Below are 20,391 nucleotides of genomic sequence, written 5' to 3' on the forward strand. Positions count from 1 at the left end.
CCAGAGAGCATTCAGTGTTTTTTTTTCATATATTGTATTTTCCGGTTTATATGTGGATTTTTCTTCAACCACCAGGGGGCTTTTGAGCAGAAGTGAAACTAACTTTCCCTCAATGGAATATATACTAGTCAGTCCCAGTCACCGTGTCACTCACGGTTTTTTCCATTTGCATTCTGGGTAAAAATCTATCTAAAAGCGCGAATGTGTCGTAGCGCTCTTCCCCCCCCCCCCCCCCTCCGCTCGAGAGTTTCAAAGACAGAACAGCCTCCTCCTCCTCCCTCCCCCCCCCCGTCGACAAGAATTTTCTAAGGTTTCTTTCTACAAAACCTGAACCTGAGACCGGCCCCCGACTAGAGAAAGGAACAGCTATGTGGCCCTCGCAGGAAAAAGTTTGGGGACCCCTGCTCTAAAAGAAGCAAGGGGGCTGGATTTTACCAGAGATAGGGCTAGGGCTAAGCTACAGCAATATAAAACCTCAAAAAGAATTGTACAGGGACTGGACTGAAAGGTTTGAGAAGAGCTTGTTTTTGTTTAGAACACCTGCTCAGCCAGAAAAATAAACTCATATCCACAGCAGTCAGCTTAAAGAATAATGACACAAAATATTTTAGATCTTACGGTCAGAAGGCCCAGCTCCAGTTCTATGTACATTGATGGTAAAAGGACTGCTTGAAGCAACTGAAAAGAAGTTCAAGCACTCATGGTGTAACAGTGGCTGAGGGAGATTCCTGTAACTGGTGGGTTGCCAGTTTGGACCCCTGCTCTGTCCATCATAGTCACTATGCTGCTGTGTACCTGGACAGGACGCTTCACCTGCATTCCATGCCATGGTGATCATACGGCCTGGTGGCACCAACTGGGTAGCAGCTGAGGCTGGAATGTATATAAATGTCCTCGGACTTGATATAACTGCATACATGTACAAGGCCATTTACCATTTACATGGTTAACAGCCATTTTAACACCTTAAAACACTCGGATGCATGTCTAAGAGTTGATGAGGACACCTCTGCCATCATAGCAGTTATGGTGTTTTAAATATGCTCTTTCCCTCTGAAAGTTACCAGACAGAACATTCTGATAAACCTCTGCTTCGAACCTTCAGCAGTAGCTTTATGTTTCGCTCCACAGTGAGTGTAAATTTTCTTTGTACTGCCTGGTGGAGGAATATAATTGCAGCCGTGTTTCCACTTTTGAAAGTTTAAGGCCTCTTACAGACTGTGCTCCTCTCTCGTATCTTTACTAAGTTTTCTCTCAGCTGCAGCTCTGCAATCTTATTACTGCTGTCAGTAGGCACAATGCACCCAGTGACACGGACACACATGTGCAAGCTGTGGTTTTGCTGGGCCTTTTAGAGTCTGTCTGGATGATTTGCAGCGCTGTGTTTGTTGCAGCAGTCAGATCTTTACAGTGGCAGTAAAAGCTGAGGAGGCATTCAGCGCACCGCAACGTTTCACGGTTCGTCTGATGCAGTCAGGATGTTTAGGCAGAACGCCAAATAATAACAAGCACACAGCAAGGACAACTGGCCTGATGGTAGTCAAATGTTGACAGCAGCTGTCAGATTCTCTCATATGCTAGCCCCTGTATCTGATTATTGTGACACAGAGAAAGCATTCCTTCTTGTCTTCAAGGGATAGTTCAGGTCTTTTGAAGTCGGGTCGTGTGAGGAACATGAAGTGTTTCTTAAAGGTGTTTTTAGAAGCTGTGCGCTCTGCTGTAGCGTCCAGACAAGCTTTCAAAATATTCTCCAGGTTTTGTTATTTATTGCACAATTAAAACATCTGCAAAGATTTAAAATGCTATTGTGTTGAGTTGTCACAATACATGTCAAAGAAATATAGTTATTGTGTAAAGTTGATTTTGAATTATTATTTGTGTTTTGGTTAGAAATCTTTGCAATCCGAAGAGCAATTTGTCCTCTCACTCCAACAAAGTAAAACTTATTTACAGCTCCTAATGTTGCATGACATTTTGAAAAAGAGCCACTTATTACTTTTAATAATTATCTATTGTAGGTTTTTTCTCTGTCATTTTTAAAGAACCATCATTTTATTTCTTTGTTTAGGTTTTTAAATAAAGAGAAACATGAAGATAGATATGTGTTCTTTGTTAGGACTTGTGGAAAACGATGTAAAAAAAACAAACTTGAGCTAAAAATATTTACTGAATAATTGAATGTATTTACTCAATGAAAAACTCCTACAACCTGAATTTGTTTTGCCTGTTTAAAAACGCATTCAGTAGTTTTTAGAAGTTTTATCCAGTTATCAAAGGTGCAAAGAGAAACATTACTAAAATTGTGTGTGTGTGTGTGTGTGTGTGCGTGTGTGTGCGTGTGCATGTGTGTGTGTGTGGTTGCTTGTGCTGTGTATCTGGATGCAGCAAGACATTAATTGTACATTTCTGAAAGTTCTGTATAATGAGATAATTCAGGTAGGTGGTGGACCTTCCCTGTGCTCGGGCAAAAGACCAGCTGTCTATAGAGACACAGTTCGACCTTTGACCCCGATAAAGCCTCTCACTGCTGTCGGCTGCTGCCCACCCAGTAACTCTAGGACAGCATCTGTAAGAGAAGAGTTTAAAGAACAAAAGAACAAACAGCTGCCTCCTCCCAGGCCACATTCTCTTCTGTACGTGCAGCAAGATGAGCACCAACGATGTGACAAGTAAGACGAAGGAAGCTTTACTGCCTGGCTTCTTCATCATGGTCTGGGACCTGTTAGAAATGGAACAATGAAGCTTTGAGTTGTGCCGGGCCGGCTTCATTCTTGACTGAGGAGAGTCAAGGTCAGAATTTTTCATCAATGACATGTTAACCCTGGTGAAACCAGCAACATAACCGTCCACTGTTTGACCACTCTCTGTGGCCTCCTGATCACTAAATGTCACTAAAAACACAAAGACTAGTGGAAACAAAAGTTTGAAAGAGCAGATGTTGGTAAGTTAAACATCATGGCTGTCCTTTGTGAACTCTATTTCACCACATGGAGCGACGTTCCCACCACATTCCCACCACGTTCCCACCACATTCCCACTTCATCAAGCCCTTAGCTCTGCTGTCAGCTTTTTGTTTTTAGTAGTGATGCACAATATATCGGAACCAACACTATCGGCCGATATGAGTCTATTTTTAACATATCAGTATCAGCCTGATAAATAAAACTAGGTCAATATTTATTTCCATATTCAGTCCTAAAATGTCGGTATATTAAAATCTGGTTTCTTTCAAACTAATAATAATTTTTAACTGACAACCTGATGACGATCCAGCAGTCTGAACCTCAAATACCGATACATTTCCTTCCTGGGTTTTGGATTTTGAGCGAGGGTGTATGATATATATCCAGCACAAAGAAACTGACATGCTGAAACTTTTCTGTCTTTTTTTTTTACCAAAGTTTTTAAGCTCCAAACATTCTGAGTGGTAATCAGGTAAGAACTTTACACTGGCCTTGAAAGGTCAGACAGAATGAGGTGGGTTAGATTAGAATGTGTAAAACACACACAAAAAGGTGTGCAGTCGTGAGGCAGATGATTCCTCACTGCGGTGAGGACGGGAGGTCAGGAAGGCGAGCCGGCTGCCAGCAGTTTAAACGACTTGGTTTTAGAGGAGCATATTCTAATAAAGCACCTTCAGTCACCCCGGCTGCTCGTTTTATTCAGCTTCTTTCAAAATTCATTTCTTTGTGAAAAGCAGGCTTTGAGAAACGGGGGTTGCAGGAAGGGGTCTATGTCTCTTCTTTTTTCCCTTTAACCAAGCCCAACCGGTGGAGTGTTGGTGATGTTGCTGTGAAAGATGACTTTTTGTTCCGGGACCATTTGATTTGGTGATTTATTAGCATGCCAGCGATTCTCTAGAGCAGGGGTCCCCAAACTTTTTCCTGCGAGGGCCACATAGCTGTTCCTTTCTCTGGTTGGAGGCCGGTCTTAGTTTTTGGAGAAAGAAACCTTAGAAAATTCTTGTCGGGGGGCGGGGGGGAGGCTGTTCTGTCTTTGAAACTGTCGAGCGGGGCGGGATGACACATTCGCGCTTTCAGATAGATTTTTTCCCAGAATGCAAATGGAAAAAACCGTGAGTGAAACGGTGACTGGGACTGACTAGTATATATTCCATTGAGGGAAAGTTAGTTTCACATCTGCTCAAGCCCCCTGGTGGTTGAAGAAAAATCCACATATAAACCAGAAAATACAATATATGAAAAAAAAACACTGAATCCTCTCTGGCATGAGGAGGCGGGCCAGATCTGGCATTGCTCAGGGGGCCGGACCAAATGACGTGGCGGGCCGGATCCGGCCCGTGGGCCGTAGCTTGGGGACCCCTGCTCTAGACCCTGGTTCTAAAGCAGATAACAACTAAACCTTTTCAGCAGACCTTTTGAACCCATCTGCCTAACTTGATAATGACAGATATGGTTTCTGGGGAAGGTATCACTTTTATATCTCCTTTGTCCTTTTTCTTTTTAAACTCTCATAAAGACCCAAGCCAGGTTTTCTGACCCACTTAGATCAGCATGATTAGTAATAATTATGAAGATTCCTCCAGCAGGAGGAGAAATTCCATATTTTTTGTGAGGTACCATAAGAGATATCTTGACATTCATGTACAGCTCTGAATGACAGACCCTTCACTCACTGCATTGTTGCACTCATGATGGCCCCACTGATAACGTCTATTACCTTAGAAATGAAATATTTTCATTCCCTCTGCTGGTCTGTTTGTGAACCAGATTGTGTCCAACAGTAACCATCGTCTCTGGGTGCTTCATTATTAAAAATGGTAATAGAATAGTTGTGTGGTGCAGCGATTAGAGTGGGCCCCACGTGCACAGAGGCCACAGACATCAGCGCCGCCGTCCTGAGTTCGAGTCCCGTCCTCAGTGCCTTGTGGCTCTTGCCTTCCCCGTTTTCTCTGCCCCTTTCCTGTTTTATTACTTTCAAATAAAGGCCACAGGAGCCGAAAAAAACTTCTTAAAAAATGGCTGTAGAAAGTAATTGCACACCTGTTAATGTAAACAAAAGAATAATAATGGATAGGGAGACCTCTCACTCATTGACCACCGGAGATAGGCACAAGCACCTCTTGCAACCCCAGTAGGGAGGGAGGGAGGGAGAGAATGGATGGATGGATGGATGGATGGATGGATGGATGGATGGATGGATGGATGGATGGATGGATGGATGGATGGATGGATGGATGGATGGATGGATGGATGGATGGATGGAATAATATTTTATTTTAATGCACTATATGTGTAAACCTCAAACTGCTGTGGAATTACAATGAAAACATGAACTGATGTAAAGACCATAAAAACTCACTGAACACATAAACACTGTGTTGGAACATCTTTCAGTTGAATTCCACCATTCAGTTATCTGTGGTCAGCTTCTCCTGGAATCTAACACTCTGACTTCAAAGTTGTCAGAATGTCGCAGGTTGTCAGGATATCCACTGGTGACACTATAGATTTTGCATTGAACTTGGGCTAACCCAGTATTTTGATTTGCTTCCTTTGCTGATTTGGACCTAAAAAAGTTCAAGTTTGGTTCCTTCAGATGATGACACTTTCTTCCTCGATATTTTAGTGACTTGGCTTGCATTCACACCAGCGCTGTTCACTCAATTTTAATCAGTTTTACAGCACAAGGCATTATAGGTAAATACAACAAGAACAAATGTGCGATTCTAGAGCTAGAGGGAGAAATGACTTGTGGTCTTTTATCAGTGACAAAAGAGAAATCCACTAGAATCTAATGGCACTCCATTTTTATTCACATTTCACGTAGAAGGAAGTTGAAAGCTTCTGTCTTCTTCAGTTGTTTTTGTGTAGTTTCATTCTAAGGTGTAGCGCCCCCACATATCAAAACTACAAGATGTAATTCTCACTGAAGGTGTAAAAAGTTTTGACATGATCATTAATGGTCTCATTTATAGCCGTCACCAAACCTGGCATTTTAACAGAGGTATGTAGACTTACTGTTAATCGCCTGTATTTTTGTTGTGTGTATCAGTCCAACCTATTAACAGACTTTTTAAGGCAATCCAGATTGCGTTCGGGCATTATTGAAGAAAAGCTGCATGAGGTTGAGACTTGAGGACATATTAATATTTTCAGAGCAGTCTGATGATGTTTGATCTGCCTGATCTCACAGCAAAACATAAAGCACCAATCACTAAACTCCACAAGTATTCTAGAAAAAAGCAGTTATCGTGGATGAGTAGATGGAGAGTTTATGCCAGTATGCTGGTAAAAAAAAAAAAAAAAGACATACAGCATTACTTTTTGTGGGATTTATTTGAACGTCTATTTTTGTTTTTTTCATTGCTGCAGGAGTTAGAGAGTTAGAGAATCAATCAACGTGCATTTTGGAGGGATAGGGTGTTCTCTGAACAGGGATCTAAATTTTAAAAGGCTTCTTTTTAAGTGTAGCACACAGGATGATCCCTTTCTGTGAGAAGGTGTCACTCGCTAAGTCTCTATCATTACCTGCTGACAAGCCGGTCTTAGCTTGGGTCAGATCTCAAAGTCAGTCTGTCCTAGTTTCCACTCCAAGAACAGAGAAACATAAAAAGAAGATATAGAAGGTGAACTGCAGTTTTCACAAGGAAATGAAAGGTAAAGGAAGGAGAGATTTGTCAGCAGAACAAAGGGAGCGGGTGAAAGAAAGGCAGAGAAATGGGAACTTTAGATTCACAGGCAGGAAAAGAAAAGAGGGTAAAATCCCTGTCTTCTCAAGGACAGATGAAAAAATGAACAGTTTTGTTGGGGTGAAAAAGGGAAGATATGCACATAGAAAAAAATAGATTGTTATACTTCCAGGAAGTAAAAAAGATTATGCAACAGCTTTTTCTAAACAGTAAAAATGAGTCAGACTGGAGATGATGAATTTTCTTAGTTAATGGTAATGCAAATTAATAATAATGAGCAACAACATGGAAACTAAAGGCTATCAGTTGACTGAGCAGATTCTGCAAAGGTTTAGTGTAATTATTAAAGTTAATAAAATTTAAAAATTGTTAATGAAATGCAAAGTGATTAGAAGAAAAGACAAAAAAGGAGACCATACCAAGAATTAGAGATGCAAAAAAGTTTTTTGATTTATTTTCATCTTTTGGTAAAAACCGAGATCAATTTCAACAATAGAGTAAATGTCGCAAAATACCACAGACAGGATGTGAGAGAGAAAAGCTGGAAAAAAAAGAAGAAATAAACAAAAAAGTGAAAACTCTGTGGATTTAAGCCTGCAGGCGTTTCAGCAGAGCTCGTCTCTCAGGACCAACACTGCCTTTAATGAATCCTCACCGACACACACTCAAAAAGGCATATTTTATCCTCTTCGATAAAACACACACACTTGTTGTAAAACAGACACACACACACACACACACACACAGAAAACCTTTTAGAACACTAGGATAACAGAAGAAGACTGGCTCTGTGGATGAGGCTGGATGAAGGGACGGAGTCAGCAGCATCACATGCTGACTTTCCTCTCACTTTTCTGCAGTTTGAGGTTTCCGTCTCAGAATGAAGTCTCTGGTATTGCTGCATTTTTACGTCTTTCCAAATTAAAAACATTGGTTGTTCTGCAAAGAAATACAGATAGAATGATCTCACTTTGCAAAGAAGCCTCCCAGCAAAAGTATAACGTGTATTACAAACAAATACAGAAAAGTAAACGCAGGTAGAGATTAGATAAGTCAATATTTATTTAATGATTGCACAACGAAAGATTGTTGAAAGAAAACATAGCTGTCCTCTGCTTCAATACAGAACTTGTCACCTGTTTGATGAAGACAGACCTCCAGGAAGAAGCAGCCTGTGATTTGTCTCAGAGCTGGGACCGTAGTCACAGCCGGGCGCAGAGCGGCTCAGTCTGCAGCGGGAAAACATTTCGTTTGGTTCAGAGCCTCTCTCTTTGCAGTGGAGCACGGCAGTTTACAGAGCAGGCAGTCTGTAGCAAGCTTCATAGTGTCAAAGTGGCGCATTGCAAACGTCATGGCCAAATGTTGGTCATTGGGTAAAATTCAAAACATTATCAGAGTTCATTAAGGAGTTGTTTCTGAACACAGAGTCCTGACAAAGTGGGCTGGTTCTGATAGAGAACTCCAGTTCTTTAGGCACCAACAAGACCTGTCACCAATCAGTGACAGAACACACAATGCAGTTAATTTGTTTTCATAATAAACTTTGAAGCCCTTCAGCCCCTACAATCCAAAAATATTTCAGAAGCCACATCTTACACCAGCTCTCTTTAACTCCAGTCCTCAGGGGCCGCTGTCCTGTCCCTGTTCCAACACACCTGAATCACCTCCTCAGCGGTCAGTCCTGCTGATTACCTGATTATTTGACTGAGGTGAGTTAGAGAGGAGGCATCTACAAGCTGCAGGACGCCTCGTCTTTAAGACCTTTTTTTATACCAATATTATCTCAAACTGCACTTCTTTGAAGCTTTCTGTGCAGATTATCACATCAAAAATGAGGATATGAGTATATATCAGTATCTCAAATATTTTGTCTATAAAACCCCCAAAAAAACAGAAACATGAATGTTGTGCAGCGTGAAGCAGAAATGAACATGTGCCTCCAGTGGGGCAGCAGCAGGTTCCAGTCTGAGTCCATTACTAACTAATTTGGTAAAATGACAGACCACAGTTCAGAACTGAAGTGCTGTAAGGAGAAACATGAGAACAAGCTTGACCAATCTTATCAGTTAAGAGATTTATTTTTATTTTTTTACATCATAACGATTAGGACAGATAACTTGGTTAAAATATGTGATAAATACCAATGATCAATGAGTGAGAAGTGTGACAGGTGATGAAAGAAGAAAAAAATTAATGGTGAAAAAGATGAGAAAAAGTGAAGTGAAGAGACTCAACTTTAAAAGGGAATAGAACCCCTTTAATCGAGCGGTCTCTCTCCTGCAGCCTCAGGCTAGCCTCCAGCACTCCCTTTCTTCCCATCTCCATCTATTCTCCTTCTCTCCCTCTGTCCTTCATTAGTGAACAATCAGTGAGGGAGCCATTTAAAATTGAAGGAGACAAAGAGTAAGGTTTATCATACAGACTGGAGGTTTTTTTCGGTCATCTCAGACTACATTTCCCTACATTTGTTTCACCCAGACTTTTGTTTTTTCCCCTCAATGTTTTTCAGCTACTGTCACTGATGTTGAACTGCAGCCGACTGATCTGAACTTTCTAGAAATGTTAGGAAAATTTACATTGTTGCAATGTGAACAGAAAATATTAACATAAAACAGTTTTCCTTGTCATACTGTGTGTAGTGAAGAGACGTAAAGGAGGTATCCTGATCTCAGACCCTGACTCCACAAACTGACTCCTCCTGATGCGGAGGAGCAGATTACTGAGCTTGAAGATTTTCAAAAAGGCACCGAGAAACCAAATGAAAGATGTCATCAGTTAGAAACAATTCCTGCTGTTATGTGCAGATCATCTGCTGCTGGGTTAAAACTGCAAGCTTTCTCAATAGCAAAGTATTGGTGAAATTAGTAAGACCTTTATAAAAGAGTTTAACAATTTAAAACAGATTTGTGTGACAATGGTTATAGCTGCATTTGTAAACTTCTGAAAAGTCCAGAGGGTGTCGGAGACAAAGCAAACCAGACACTGTTCATCGTACTATGTCCGACAAAGGAGTCAAAATAATCAAGAGTTGTCTAAGACTCAAGGAGCAATCGCAGACATATTTAGAAAACCTGGAAAGAAGAGATTTGGATATTCACATTAATTAACATGCATGCATGTTACTAACTTTTTTGTTTTTGTTGAAAAGAACAACCAAGACAGAAATCACAAGAGCGGCTCTCTAGATCTGTAACGATCTGCCTTCACAGGTGGATATTTTTCAACCCTGAAAACACCTAGAAATGATGGTTCCTCATCTCATCTCAAATAGGAAACAAACTTATGAACTTATTCCTTCTACATACAATAATTGCTGCTATGTGTAAGTTTTAATTCAACTTCTCCATGTCACATTTTTCCAAAACTATGTCTAGAAATATAAGATCAAAGGGTGACAAATGAGTAAATGATCAATCAAATCAATGTAACCAATAAATGCAATTGACTCTTAGTACAAAACATAAAATGAGTGAAACATTTTTCCAAATGTACTGTTGGTAATTCACTTCCATACAGTGGCTTCCATGAACACTCGATGTCCAAGACTCCACTCCTGAATGAAAAGCCTGGTGAAGCCTGTTTAAAGTTAGCTGCAGCAGACATGCACAGCACAAACCTACTGGTAACACGAGTCAGCAACCTTCGGATCTGCTCAGCTTCCTCCACATCACTTGTACTCATTTATCTATGTTTAACAATTAAATTAATGGTTCAACCAGTGTCAGAAATGTCATCCAAAAATACTCAATACTTGACAGAGAGGGAGTGTGTGGGGAGGATGGTGACTCTAGAAGTCTGTGGAAATGCTGTTTGTGAACTTTGATAAGACACAACAACTTTTGAGAGAAGTGGAACAATTTTGATCCACAGTGCAGAGAATGATAAGGTAACGATTCTAGTTTCCTTTGAATTATTTGGATTGTTAGTGTTTGTTCATTTGGTGAAACAGTAATGTGTCTGTTGGTGTGGATTCTCATTTAAACTAGGTGAGGACCAGATGTTTAGTTGAGATGTTTCATTTTATGCAAGCTACTGGAGATTGAAGGATGGCTTCAGAACAAAGTCATTCTCATTGATTGTGTTTAGTCGAGCTGTTTTCTGAGGAGTCAGCGTTATTTTGGACCTGCACTTGTGTTTAGATTTCACCCACAGAAACAGTCTGCTCCAGCAGTAGCACCTTCCATCTCTCATGGTGTGTGTGGGTGTGTGTCCTCTTCCATTGGGTATGCTAATACAGCCAGCATCTCTCTGAGGACCTGCCGACATCTGAACAGCCACCACTGCCATGCTTGTGCACATGTGTCTGATGGTGTGCGTGTGTGTGTATTCACTGTGCTGTTATTTACTCTGTTGTACAAACAAAACAAGGTCACATTCAAGGTGACATGATCTCACCATCTCTACCTTAACAAACAAGTTATTTTCCCTCTGTCTCTCTGCCTCTCCCCTCCTATGAATAGGCAAATAGAGAAGGAATAAGCAGCAGCCGTCCAACCAAAGTCAATTACTAAAGCCCTGGGGATGTCGTCTTAAACAATGCTATTAGATTCTAATAGTTTTTAATTACTGGCCTTCTTTTTATATAAATCAGCCCTCACTTTCTCTCTCTTTCTTCTCTGTCATGGAAAGCCTATTTGTGTCCGTAATTAAATTGAGGAGCGGGATATGAATTCAGAGGCCTTCGCTTCTCGTCTCTGACTGTTTCTGTTTGAGCGGCTCCTGATTAATGCCAATACATATTGCTTGAGATAACCATTTAGTGGTTAATTTAGCCAAATTTATTACCCGCGTGCTGTCTCAGGGTGAAGCGAGGTTTGGGTGTTGGGTGTGGGTTGGGGGTTGGGGGTTGGGGGTTGGGGGCCACCTTTGAAAGGAGACATGTGGTTGCTGCAGTGGCACAGCGATGTCTGGTGGAGAGCAGGAGTATTACTTTTATTCACTTATTCGGTGAAAAGCTCATGTTGTGTGATTGGAAAATTAAAGAACTGACCATGATGTGATCCAGATCAACTTACCTTAACAAACTGAAGAGGTTTAAGTCTCTTAATGACACTAAAAAACACACAAACCTTAGCTGTAAATAAGGTGTTTTTGTTTCTGAAAGATAAGAAAAAAGTACAGAGGTTAATGTATCATGACTGAATATAATCACCTTTGTCTCTGTTTTTCTTTGTTCTTATCTGGGGGTGTGGGGGTGCAGTTGGTGCCTCTAATAGGTGTGTAAGAGGACTCAACATAGACAGGCTAGCAGTAAGTGCTAGTTCTTACTGAATCATATGTTCAGGACGTCATCTTCTTGTCACTACAACTCTCCATCTGGCATTCCTGACCTCGAAGTTTTTCTTCTTTATATCTGTCTTGTATAAATACTTACTTAGCTTAAATCTGCAGTATCTAGCATTTATATAAAACAGTTTTTTACATATTTATTAAAACTGTTGCTATGTTGTGACAGTTTAATATGTGACAGATAATCTGAAAAAAGCTCCTCTGCTTCCTCCTTGTAGTCCTACTGTCATCTGCAGAAATATACAAATCAGTCAGAATCAACTAATCAGAGCACAGCAGACGAGGAGGGAATAAAATATCTCAACATAACCATCACACTGGTATCTAGGAATGTGTCACTGTGTGTTTTTACCTGATGATAAACTTAGATAAAGTTATGATGGTATCACGATAATTAAAGAAAAAGTTTAAAACAAAACTGATTGCATATCTGTAAAATAAACTAATTTCGATACAACCAAAAACTGCCTCATTCCAAGATTCTATCCTGCAACAATTTAGCAGGTTGAGTTATCATGGGAAAACATGGTAATCATTTTCCTGTGTGTTTCTGTCTCTCTCTAGTGATGAATAAAGGTCAGTGTGTGACAAAATATTATCGGTGGATCCAGAAGAACAGTGGTTACATCTGGATCCAGTCCAGTGCCACCATTGCTATTAATGCCAAGAATTCCAGCGAGAAGAACATCATTTGGGTCAACTATGTCCTCAGGTCAGACATGACTCACTTTGGGAAATGATGGACCATAACTGCAGCAATACCCCTCTCATTTTGAATTATGAATTGCCAGTAACAGTTTTTCTGTTTTTCCTCACAGTAATCCTGAGTATAAAGACACACCCATTGACATTGCCCAATTGCCAAATCTTCCAGAGAAAGCGTCTGAGTCCTCCGAAACCTCCGACTCTGAGTCTGAGTCCAAAGAGAACTCAGGTATGTAAGTGAATGCAGAGTGGAGGAACTGTTTCATATCATAAATGTAGAGTTATTGCTGAAAGACAAAGGAAAGAAAGAAAAAGACTACAAAGTAAAATATTGAAATGTTAAATAAAATGGGTTTTTTTTCAATGTTTTAAAGTTGGACCATAACAGAGGTGTAGTCTTCATGTACAGAAAGTCGTGAAGAAAACAAGTCAAACTTGAAAATCCAAGCTATACATAAGAGAAGCCCCAGATATTTCATCAGTTGGTGCCAGGGCGCGGTCTGTTGCAGGCTGAGCGGTGGTGGGTGCCAGCAGCTGCAGGGACTGGGCTCTCATGGCAGCCCAGCCTGCTGCCGCAAAATGACAACATGATAAAATATGCTCAGACAAAATACACAAAGCTCTGCAAATTTAACAACTTCTCAAAATACTTCAAAACATTTCTGAGGAGTATAGAACAGAACATATTTTTGAGAAAAAAAAACCCTGTAATAATCCAAATATGACTTATGAAATGGGCAAAGAATTAGAAATAAATACTTTTGATAAATGTTTATTCCTTAAGAGAGCTTTGTTACCAAGTTTAAGCAACTTAGAGACAGAAGGACAGACTGACCTGTTCCAAGTACACCTGTCTCCACCGAGTGGTGACGTCAGAAGTTGGTTTGGTATGTTTTAATAGGAGCGACCCGTACCACGTCTTAGGATCGCTGTGGAACAGTCAGAATGGAACTACACACAACATGAGCCATTGATTGTCACTGCTTGCTTCAAGCACAAGACATACCAGTGTTTGCCCTTGCCTAGTGCTACTTTAGGCTCCTAGGTTTGACCTCACTTGCCTAGTGAAAGTCCAACTGTTGGTGGAAATGCTCTGCTGAATATGGTGGATTGTAAAATATCACATTGAACCACACTGACACGGCCCATTCCATTCCCAAACACCAGTCCTTTCAAACACGTCTTCCACATGACACCACTTTGTCTTTTCAGCATCAGGTCTCCCAGGTCACCCTGCGATCCCAAAATGGTGCCACTTCCAGGTCATTTGAACATCTGTTCAGTAAATAAGCACAGTGAGTGAGCTCTTTGTGCAGTCAGTTACTTCACAACCTTTCAGTTGCTCTGAGACTGACCTGTCCTATTGGTCCTAGTTTGTCATGGGAGACCAAACCAGGAGCAGAAGCTCCTGACATGGAGCCCATAATAATTAGTCAGAGTTCTAGCTAACACTATCTTTATTGAGTTGGAAGTCTACACACACCAGAAAAGGTGACAGATAGAGTAAAACATTTTTCATGAAAGCCTTAGAATCAGTAGTAATTGAAGCATCTTTAAAGTTATTCAAATTACTTGAGCAGAAACATACAGGCAGCCTGCTAACACCATTACCTTCCTATGATGTTGTTCACAACTTAAAAAACACATCCTAAACATTATTATTGCATCATATCTTCGTTGCAGCCAGCACTAAGTGACTTAGAGCTTACACATTGTAAATGAATCTAAACCAAGACAGCCCCTCCACTTTGAGCATAATACTATCAAATCCTAAAGCCTGTGTTGGCACAGTGGAGCTCAGGGCCAGCTGGTATTTTTGCTAGAGGATAGAGATTCTGGCAGGCTGCTGGCTATAAACTGATGCCAGCTGCAGCAGGAGGGAGCCAGCTTCAGCAAATGTCCAACAGGCCCAAGGTGCACTGATTCAACATGTTCAAAAATGAAACAGATGCCCTTTGACCTTTCTGCAGTTAGATGGCAACTAACATGAGAAGATGCGTCTGTTTTGTTTACAGCTGTTACAGAAAAACCGACACCAAAGACTAATTGAAGCCACACAAAGAACATCCTCCTGCTTTAGTTTGAAATCCTCTCTTTTAGTTTCCGTCATGCATTTAGCTTTTATCTCCTGTGTTTGCAAATGCTTACAAAAATGTTGCAATACCTTGGAAGTCAGACTGAAACAATAGATCTAAAGATTTACCACCACTGTGCATCTCTGTGACTCCACCGCCTCTCTGTTAAGGCAGCTGCCTTTAGTCCACACCTGAGCTTATAGGCAGCTTGTCAGTCATGTTGCATTCCAGACGAGTTGTCAGTAAAGCAAACAAAATCTCTGGATGTTCAATAAATAGATACATTGATTAAGGAAATGGTAAATGAATTATACAGAGATGTTTTTCCACTTAATCTGTTTTGCTTTCATCCAAACTGATTCATTAGGGGCTCCAAACAGAGCCAACTGGGCAGTCCTTTGTTTGTGCTGGTATAATATGTGTATTGTTTGTGTGTAATTGGCTGGACAAAACCAACATGACTAAACAAAAACAGATGGTGAACATAGCAAATACAGAAAATAATTCAATTCAATTCAGGACAAATCATTTCAAGACACTTTACAAAAAAGGCCAATTGACTTATTATTATTATTATTATTATTATTATGATTATTATTATTATTATTATTATTATTATTATTATGATTATTATTATTATTATTATTATTATTGACCTTTATGTCAACAGTAAAATCCCATTGAGATTAAAAATCTATTTTACAAGAGAATCCTGGCCAAGGCTGAGGTAACAGAACTTTCACAACAAAACACAAATACTCACCTGCCAATCACACACATACACACATTACAGTTCATCCTAGTTATCAAACCGTGCTTTAAGCTCAGTTCATTACCCAAATTAGTTCAAAAGGTTTTATCCAATCCAGTGTTTCTCAAAAGTTTTCCGGCTGAAGACCACTTCACCTATTTAACAAACACTCACAGACCACCTAACTTCAAATTGCCCCCACAAAAACATAACATTGTAATATATATGATCTGAAATGAAAGTATTAGTCTTCTAACGTGATTATTGTTTTTTCTTTGTTCATCTTAATGAGAAGAGTTTAGATCTGACTGGCCAGGACAAAAGCATGAACAAGTCTACCGGGTTCAGATTTTGAAAGTGGATTCAAAGCTTTCCAATGATGTCAAACATATAAAAATGAAAAAAGAAGTTGTTCTTTACTACCAAGTGTTGTTCGCATTAATAATAGGACAATTTGTAATTTAGAAGCACAATAAAAGACAAATAGAATGGAGTTGCTTTGGCAGAAACAAAAATCCTCTTCTTGTCGATTAAATATAGAAATTATACACACATTCCTGTCAACTGTATTTATCTATTATATTTAATTAATTTAATCTAGTCATTTTAATTAAATATGAATAACAATAGCTTTATACGCCAGAAAAGTTGTAAAAAACAGTTCTTAGTAACTGAGACTCACCATGCGAGCCCATCTGACTGAACGCATGTGAGCAATAATAACACGTGATTTTGTCCAGTTCTTGTCAACTTTGGCGCATTTGAAAATTTGTGATGAGCTCATGCAAGCTGAGCAAGAGGTTTAGCTTGATCTGCACCCTCACGTGCATCAAGCTGTCGGACGATGTGGCCTGGCGTAACAAAGAAAGGCTGATGAAATTAATAACGTCACAATAACTTGTCTAATATTTTTATTTCAACCATCCTATATTTTTTTAACAGACAATGAAAATACCAAGTCTGAGGGAAAGCCAGGCCACCAAGCAGAACACAGAGAGGATCCAGAAACAGACAGCAAACGTCAGCAGCAACCAGGCCAATCACATTGCTCATCCGAGGAAATGAAGAACCATGATGACGGAGACAGTTCAAGTAACCCTGAAAGTCAGGACAGTGATGACAGCCTGGAGCCCTCAGACGGGGAGCAGGAACAGGAGCAGGAGGTGGTCCGAGGAGAGGAGGGAGGACTGGAAGGCAGATTGGGAAGATTAGCTGGACTGGGAGCGCTGGAGGGACTCAACACCATCAGTGGACTGGGTAGTTTGGGAGGGCTCCATATTAAGGTAGAGCACTATGGAGAAGGAGAAGAAGAACTCCACAACTCACAAATGTCTTCATCAGAGGACGACGAAGAAGAGGAAGATGAGGACATTGATGAGGTCGTTGATGAAGGAGTACAAAAATGTGATGATGCCAGTGCTGGCAGCAAGCTCCAGAAAAGGCGGAAAAGGAGAAAAGTGCAAAAATGGGATGGAACACGAAGCAGGAGGCTTTGTCTGTCCACAACTCCCCCCAGCCCAGCAGCAATAGGCGACTCTACACCACAGGCCAATCCCTCAGGGGCCACCTCCATCACTTCCACACCACTTCTAACTTCGTCCGACTCCCCAAACAGCACAGGAACCACATCCTCTGTTCTTAAAATCAAGACAGAGATGGCAGAGCCTATAAACTTTGACAATGACAGCAGCATCTGGAACTACCCACCCAACAGAGAGATTTCCAGAAATGAGTCTCCATATAGCATGACCTCCAAGCCTCCTGCTGCAGGGAGTCAGGAGACATTCCCTTCCCCACAAGGTGGCTCTCTACAGGTAGCCATCCCTGACTCGGTTCTCACCCCTCCTGGACCCGAAGGGGCAGCAGGTGGGGTGAGAAAGCCTCCATACAACGGAAACGCCGCCTCGTCCTCTTCTTCCACTGCTACGAGTTTAGCTCCTCCTTCCAACACTTCCTCCGCTGACCCCCTTTCCCCTCCACTCTCTGCATCCCCCCGGGACAAACAACAAGGTACTCCTACAACATCCTCAAACTCTTCCTCATCCTCCTCTTCAACTTCAAGCTCTTCTTCACTGCTGTATTCTGGGGATCTTGAAGCACTTCAGCGCTTGCAGGCTGGTAATGTGGTCCTTCCGCTGGTTCACCGCGTCACGGGAACTCTGTCTTCTACCAGCACCACAACGCCTCGTGTCTACACCACTGGGACCATAAGGTACGCGCCAGCAGACGTCACTTTGGCTATGGCACAAGGGAACCTCCTTCCCAATGCTGCCATGAACTTTGTGGAGAGCTCAGGGTTTGGTCTGGACCCTAAGACGCCTATGGAGATGCTCTATCATCATGTCCACAGGCTAAACATGTCCGCTGCAGCAGCTGCAGGCCCTTTTGTTGGATCCCCAGCACCCACAGTTGGGAATGGCAGCCTGGGAGGCCAGATGTCAGCGACAGCTAACGTTTTCACCACAGCGGAGGGACTTTTCTCAACGCTACCGTTTCCCGTGTACAGCAACGGGATCCACACTACGCAGACAACTCTGGAAAGAAAGGAGGATTAATGAAATACATCCAAGACCGCATTACTGTGTTTAAAAAATCAACAACTGTTTCTAACTCAAAGACTACTCAGTAGTAAAAAATAGTAAGAAAGAATTTATCAGCGTGGAGCAGCACTGTGTTTCCAAGATGGAACAAAAGACAGGAACTGTCAAACGTACTCTAGCACTTTGAGCAATTGAGCTTTGTGGAAGACATGGGTGGCCCTCACACACACACACACACACACACACACACACACACACACACACACACACACACAAAACCCTTTTCTATTGATTTTCTCTATCACCAATCTATCTTTGCTTCCATTTATTGTAATCAACAACTTTTTTTTCTTACAACAGATGAACAAAAAAAAAAAAGCAACGATTCTTTACTGTAAAGAATTCCTTTTTGCCTACAGAGAATTCATGTTGCCTAAGGATTCCACTGGAGCCTGAAGGGGATCATTTTATGATATCACTTGTTTTGGTTGCATCTTTATGAAGATGTTGATTGTGCATACTTTCAGGAGGTTGGTGCAGGTATTTGTGACACACTGAAAATGCTGTGCCTCTCCTTCTTATGTATCTTGATGTGATCAAGGCTAAAGAAAAAGAATTTTTAACCTGAGAGGAGAGGGCAGCTGTCTCAGAGATAATCTTTTCACAAAAGGTTTTTGCGAATGTTTCTTGGTTGAGGGGACAGTAATCGATGCTTTTTCCTCTTCTATTTCTTCCTTTTTATGAAATATTCTAGCTCAGATGTAACTTTGGAATCAAACATTATACAGAAAAAGAAAAAAAAAAAGCAATTTCAGCCGGGTAACGACCTGTGAACTATCGAATGTTACTACAAGTTTCCTCATTTATCTGAGGAGTTTACCTACAGGTCTCACACCAAACATAACCTCCACTACATCTACTCCCATCTCAGTCTGTCGAGCTTTCGTACCTTCACTCTGCTTATCTGACCTTTAACTTTCTGTCCACATTTTTTCTGGTAATTCTACAGATTTGTGGTGCTAACAAACGTCCAGTTACCCAGAATCAGCTGGCTGATGTGGGTACTGTAAATTCGGCCCTCCTGTCCTTCCCCCTGTTTGATTATTGTTCTTTTTATTACTAACCTTCAGGAATCTCAGAATACACACAGCAATGTGGAGCTGATCTCTAGATGTTTAGGCTCTCTTCTGTTCTTTTTATTTCTGTATATTTGATAAGCGAGTCACTTTTAACTCTCAGTTAGACTGAGGCTAAATACTTAACATTGCTAACTTAAAAAATGAATGTTGACAACCTTGACAGGATCTTGTTTTCCTGTTATTTTGTTTGTTTTTGCTGTTCTCCTTTTCTTCCTGAACCAGAATCACCTCCACAACATTTTCCTCAACAATCCACTTTCTTCCATCCCATCACCAGAACCTGTGATTAAAAACTACATATCAACAAGGAGATTGTAATAAAGACATGCATTTTCAATCAATCTGTCAAACAATCAATGTACAACAGGAGTAAAGTGGGATTTCCTTTATTTAGATGAACAAAAAAAGAGAAAATCCCTCTTCTTTAAAAAAAAAGCTTTGTTTTTGCTCTGGTTGTGTCCTCCTTCCCCCAGCCTCTTTTGCCAAAAAAAAAAAAAAAAGAAATGCTAAGTTCACACATTTGGTGTTTTAAAAGCACTGTGATCCTTGCTCATTTGTAATTTTCCTCTACTTTTTTGGTAAAAAGAGAAAAAAAACATACTAAGTAATAAATCAAACTGTAATAAGCTATCACAGTGTCAATCTTTTGAAAGTTGACAGCCCTGTCTTTACCATCCCGTCATCTTATTACCCCGTGTGATTAAGCCGTAAAAACGTGTTACCGATGTGTTTAGTGTCACTGGCTGTCAAAACGTCTTTCATGGCAACTTCTCTGTGTGTGTGTTGACTATATGCAGTATATACTGAGCTACTGTAGCTGTTTTTGTCCTTTGTCTTCTCTGTGCTCTATCTCTAGTGTGGCGAAGGAGAGGAAGTGGCGTCAGAGGGAAAAAACTGTCAGCTGGATGAATTCTAATCTAAACTCTGCGTCTCTGTTTCCTCCTCCTTCTCCTCCGTTTCCCTCTATCTGCCGTCTTAGTGAAACCAGTGGAGGTTGTGGAATTTCGTGTTTGGTGGCCTTTGCAAAAAAGAAAAAAAAAAACAACACACCAGTAAAAATTGGTAGAGTCCACCATTTACTTTTTGCTGCTTCCTTTTTGTCTTTGTAAAATTGCATTTTTATTTTCTAACCCTTCTCTCTTTCACTCGACTGTTGCTTTTTGCTGTTGTGTAGTCTTATTCAAACCTCTTTATCTTGTTGTCTTTTCTCTCAGAGATGAAAAGAATATTTAACTAGCTC

At 40.7% G+C, this 20,391-nt stretch overlaps 1 protein-coding gene across 1 annotated transcript in view; it reads left to right on the forward strand.

Annotated features, from left to right (window-relative positions):
• Positions 1 to 18,027, forward strand: part of npas3 (neuronal PAS domain protein 3) — a 295,135-nt gene extending 277,108 nt beyond the window's left edge. The window contains exons 10-12 of the mRNA XM_088002562.1: positions 12,506 to 12,653; positions 12,760 to 12,875; positions 16,415 to 18,027. Of these exons, the coding sequence (XP_087858688.1) occupies positions 12,506 to 12,653; positions 12,760 to 12,875; positions 16,415 to 18,027 (1,877 nt within the window). The remainder of the gene's footprint in view (positions 1 to 12,505; positions 12,654 to 12,759; positions 12,876 to 16,414) is intronic.
• The last annotated feature ends 2,364 nt before the right edge of the window (positions 18,028 to 20,391 follow it).

Source organism: Poecilia mexicana, unplaced genomic scaffold (assembly GCF_051168715.1).
Source record: "Poecilia mexicana isolate PSO_F unplaced genomic scaffold, ASM5116871v1 scaffold_22, whole genome shotgun sequence".
Classification (NCBI taxonomy): domain Eukaryota; kingdom Metazoa; phylum Chordata; class Actinopteri; order Cyprinodontiformes; family Poeciliidae; genus Poecilia; species Poecilia mexicana.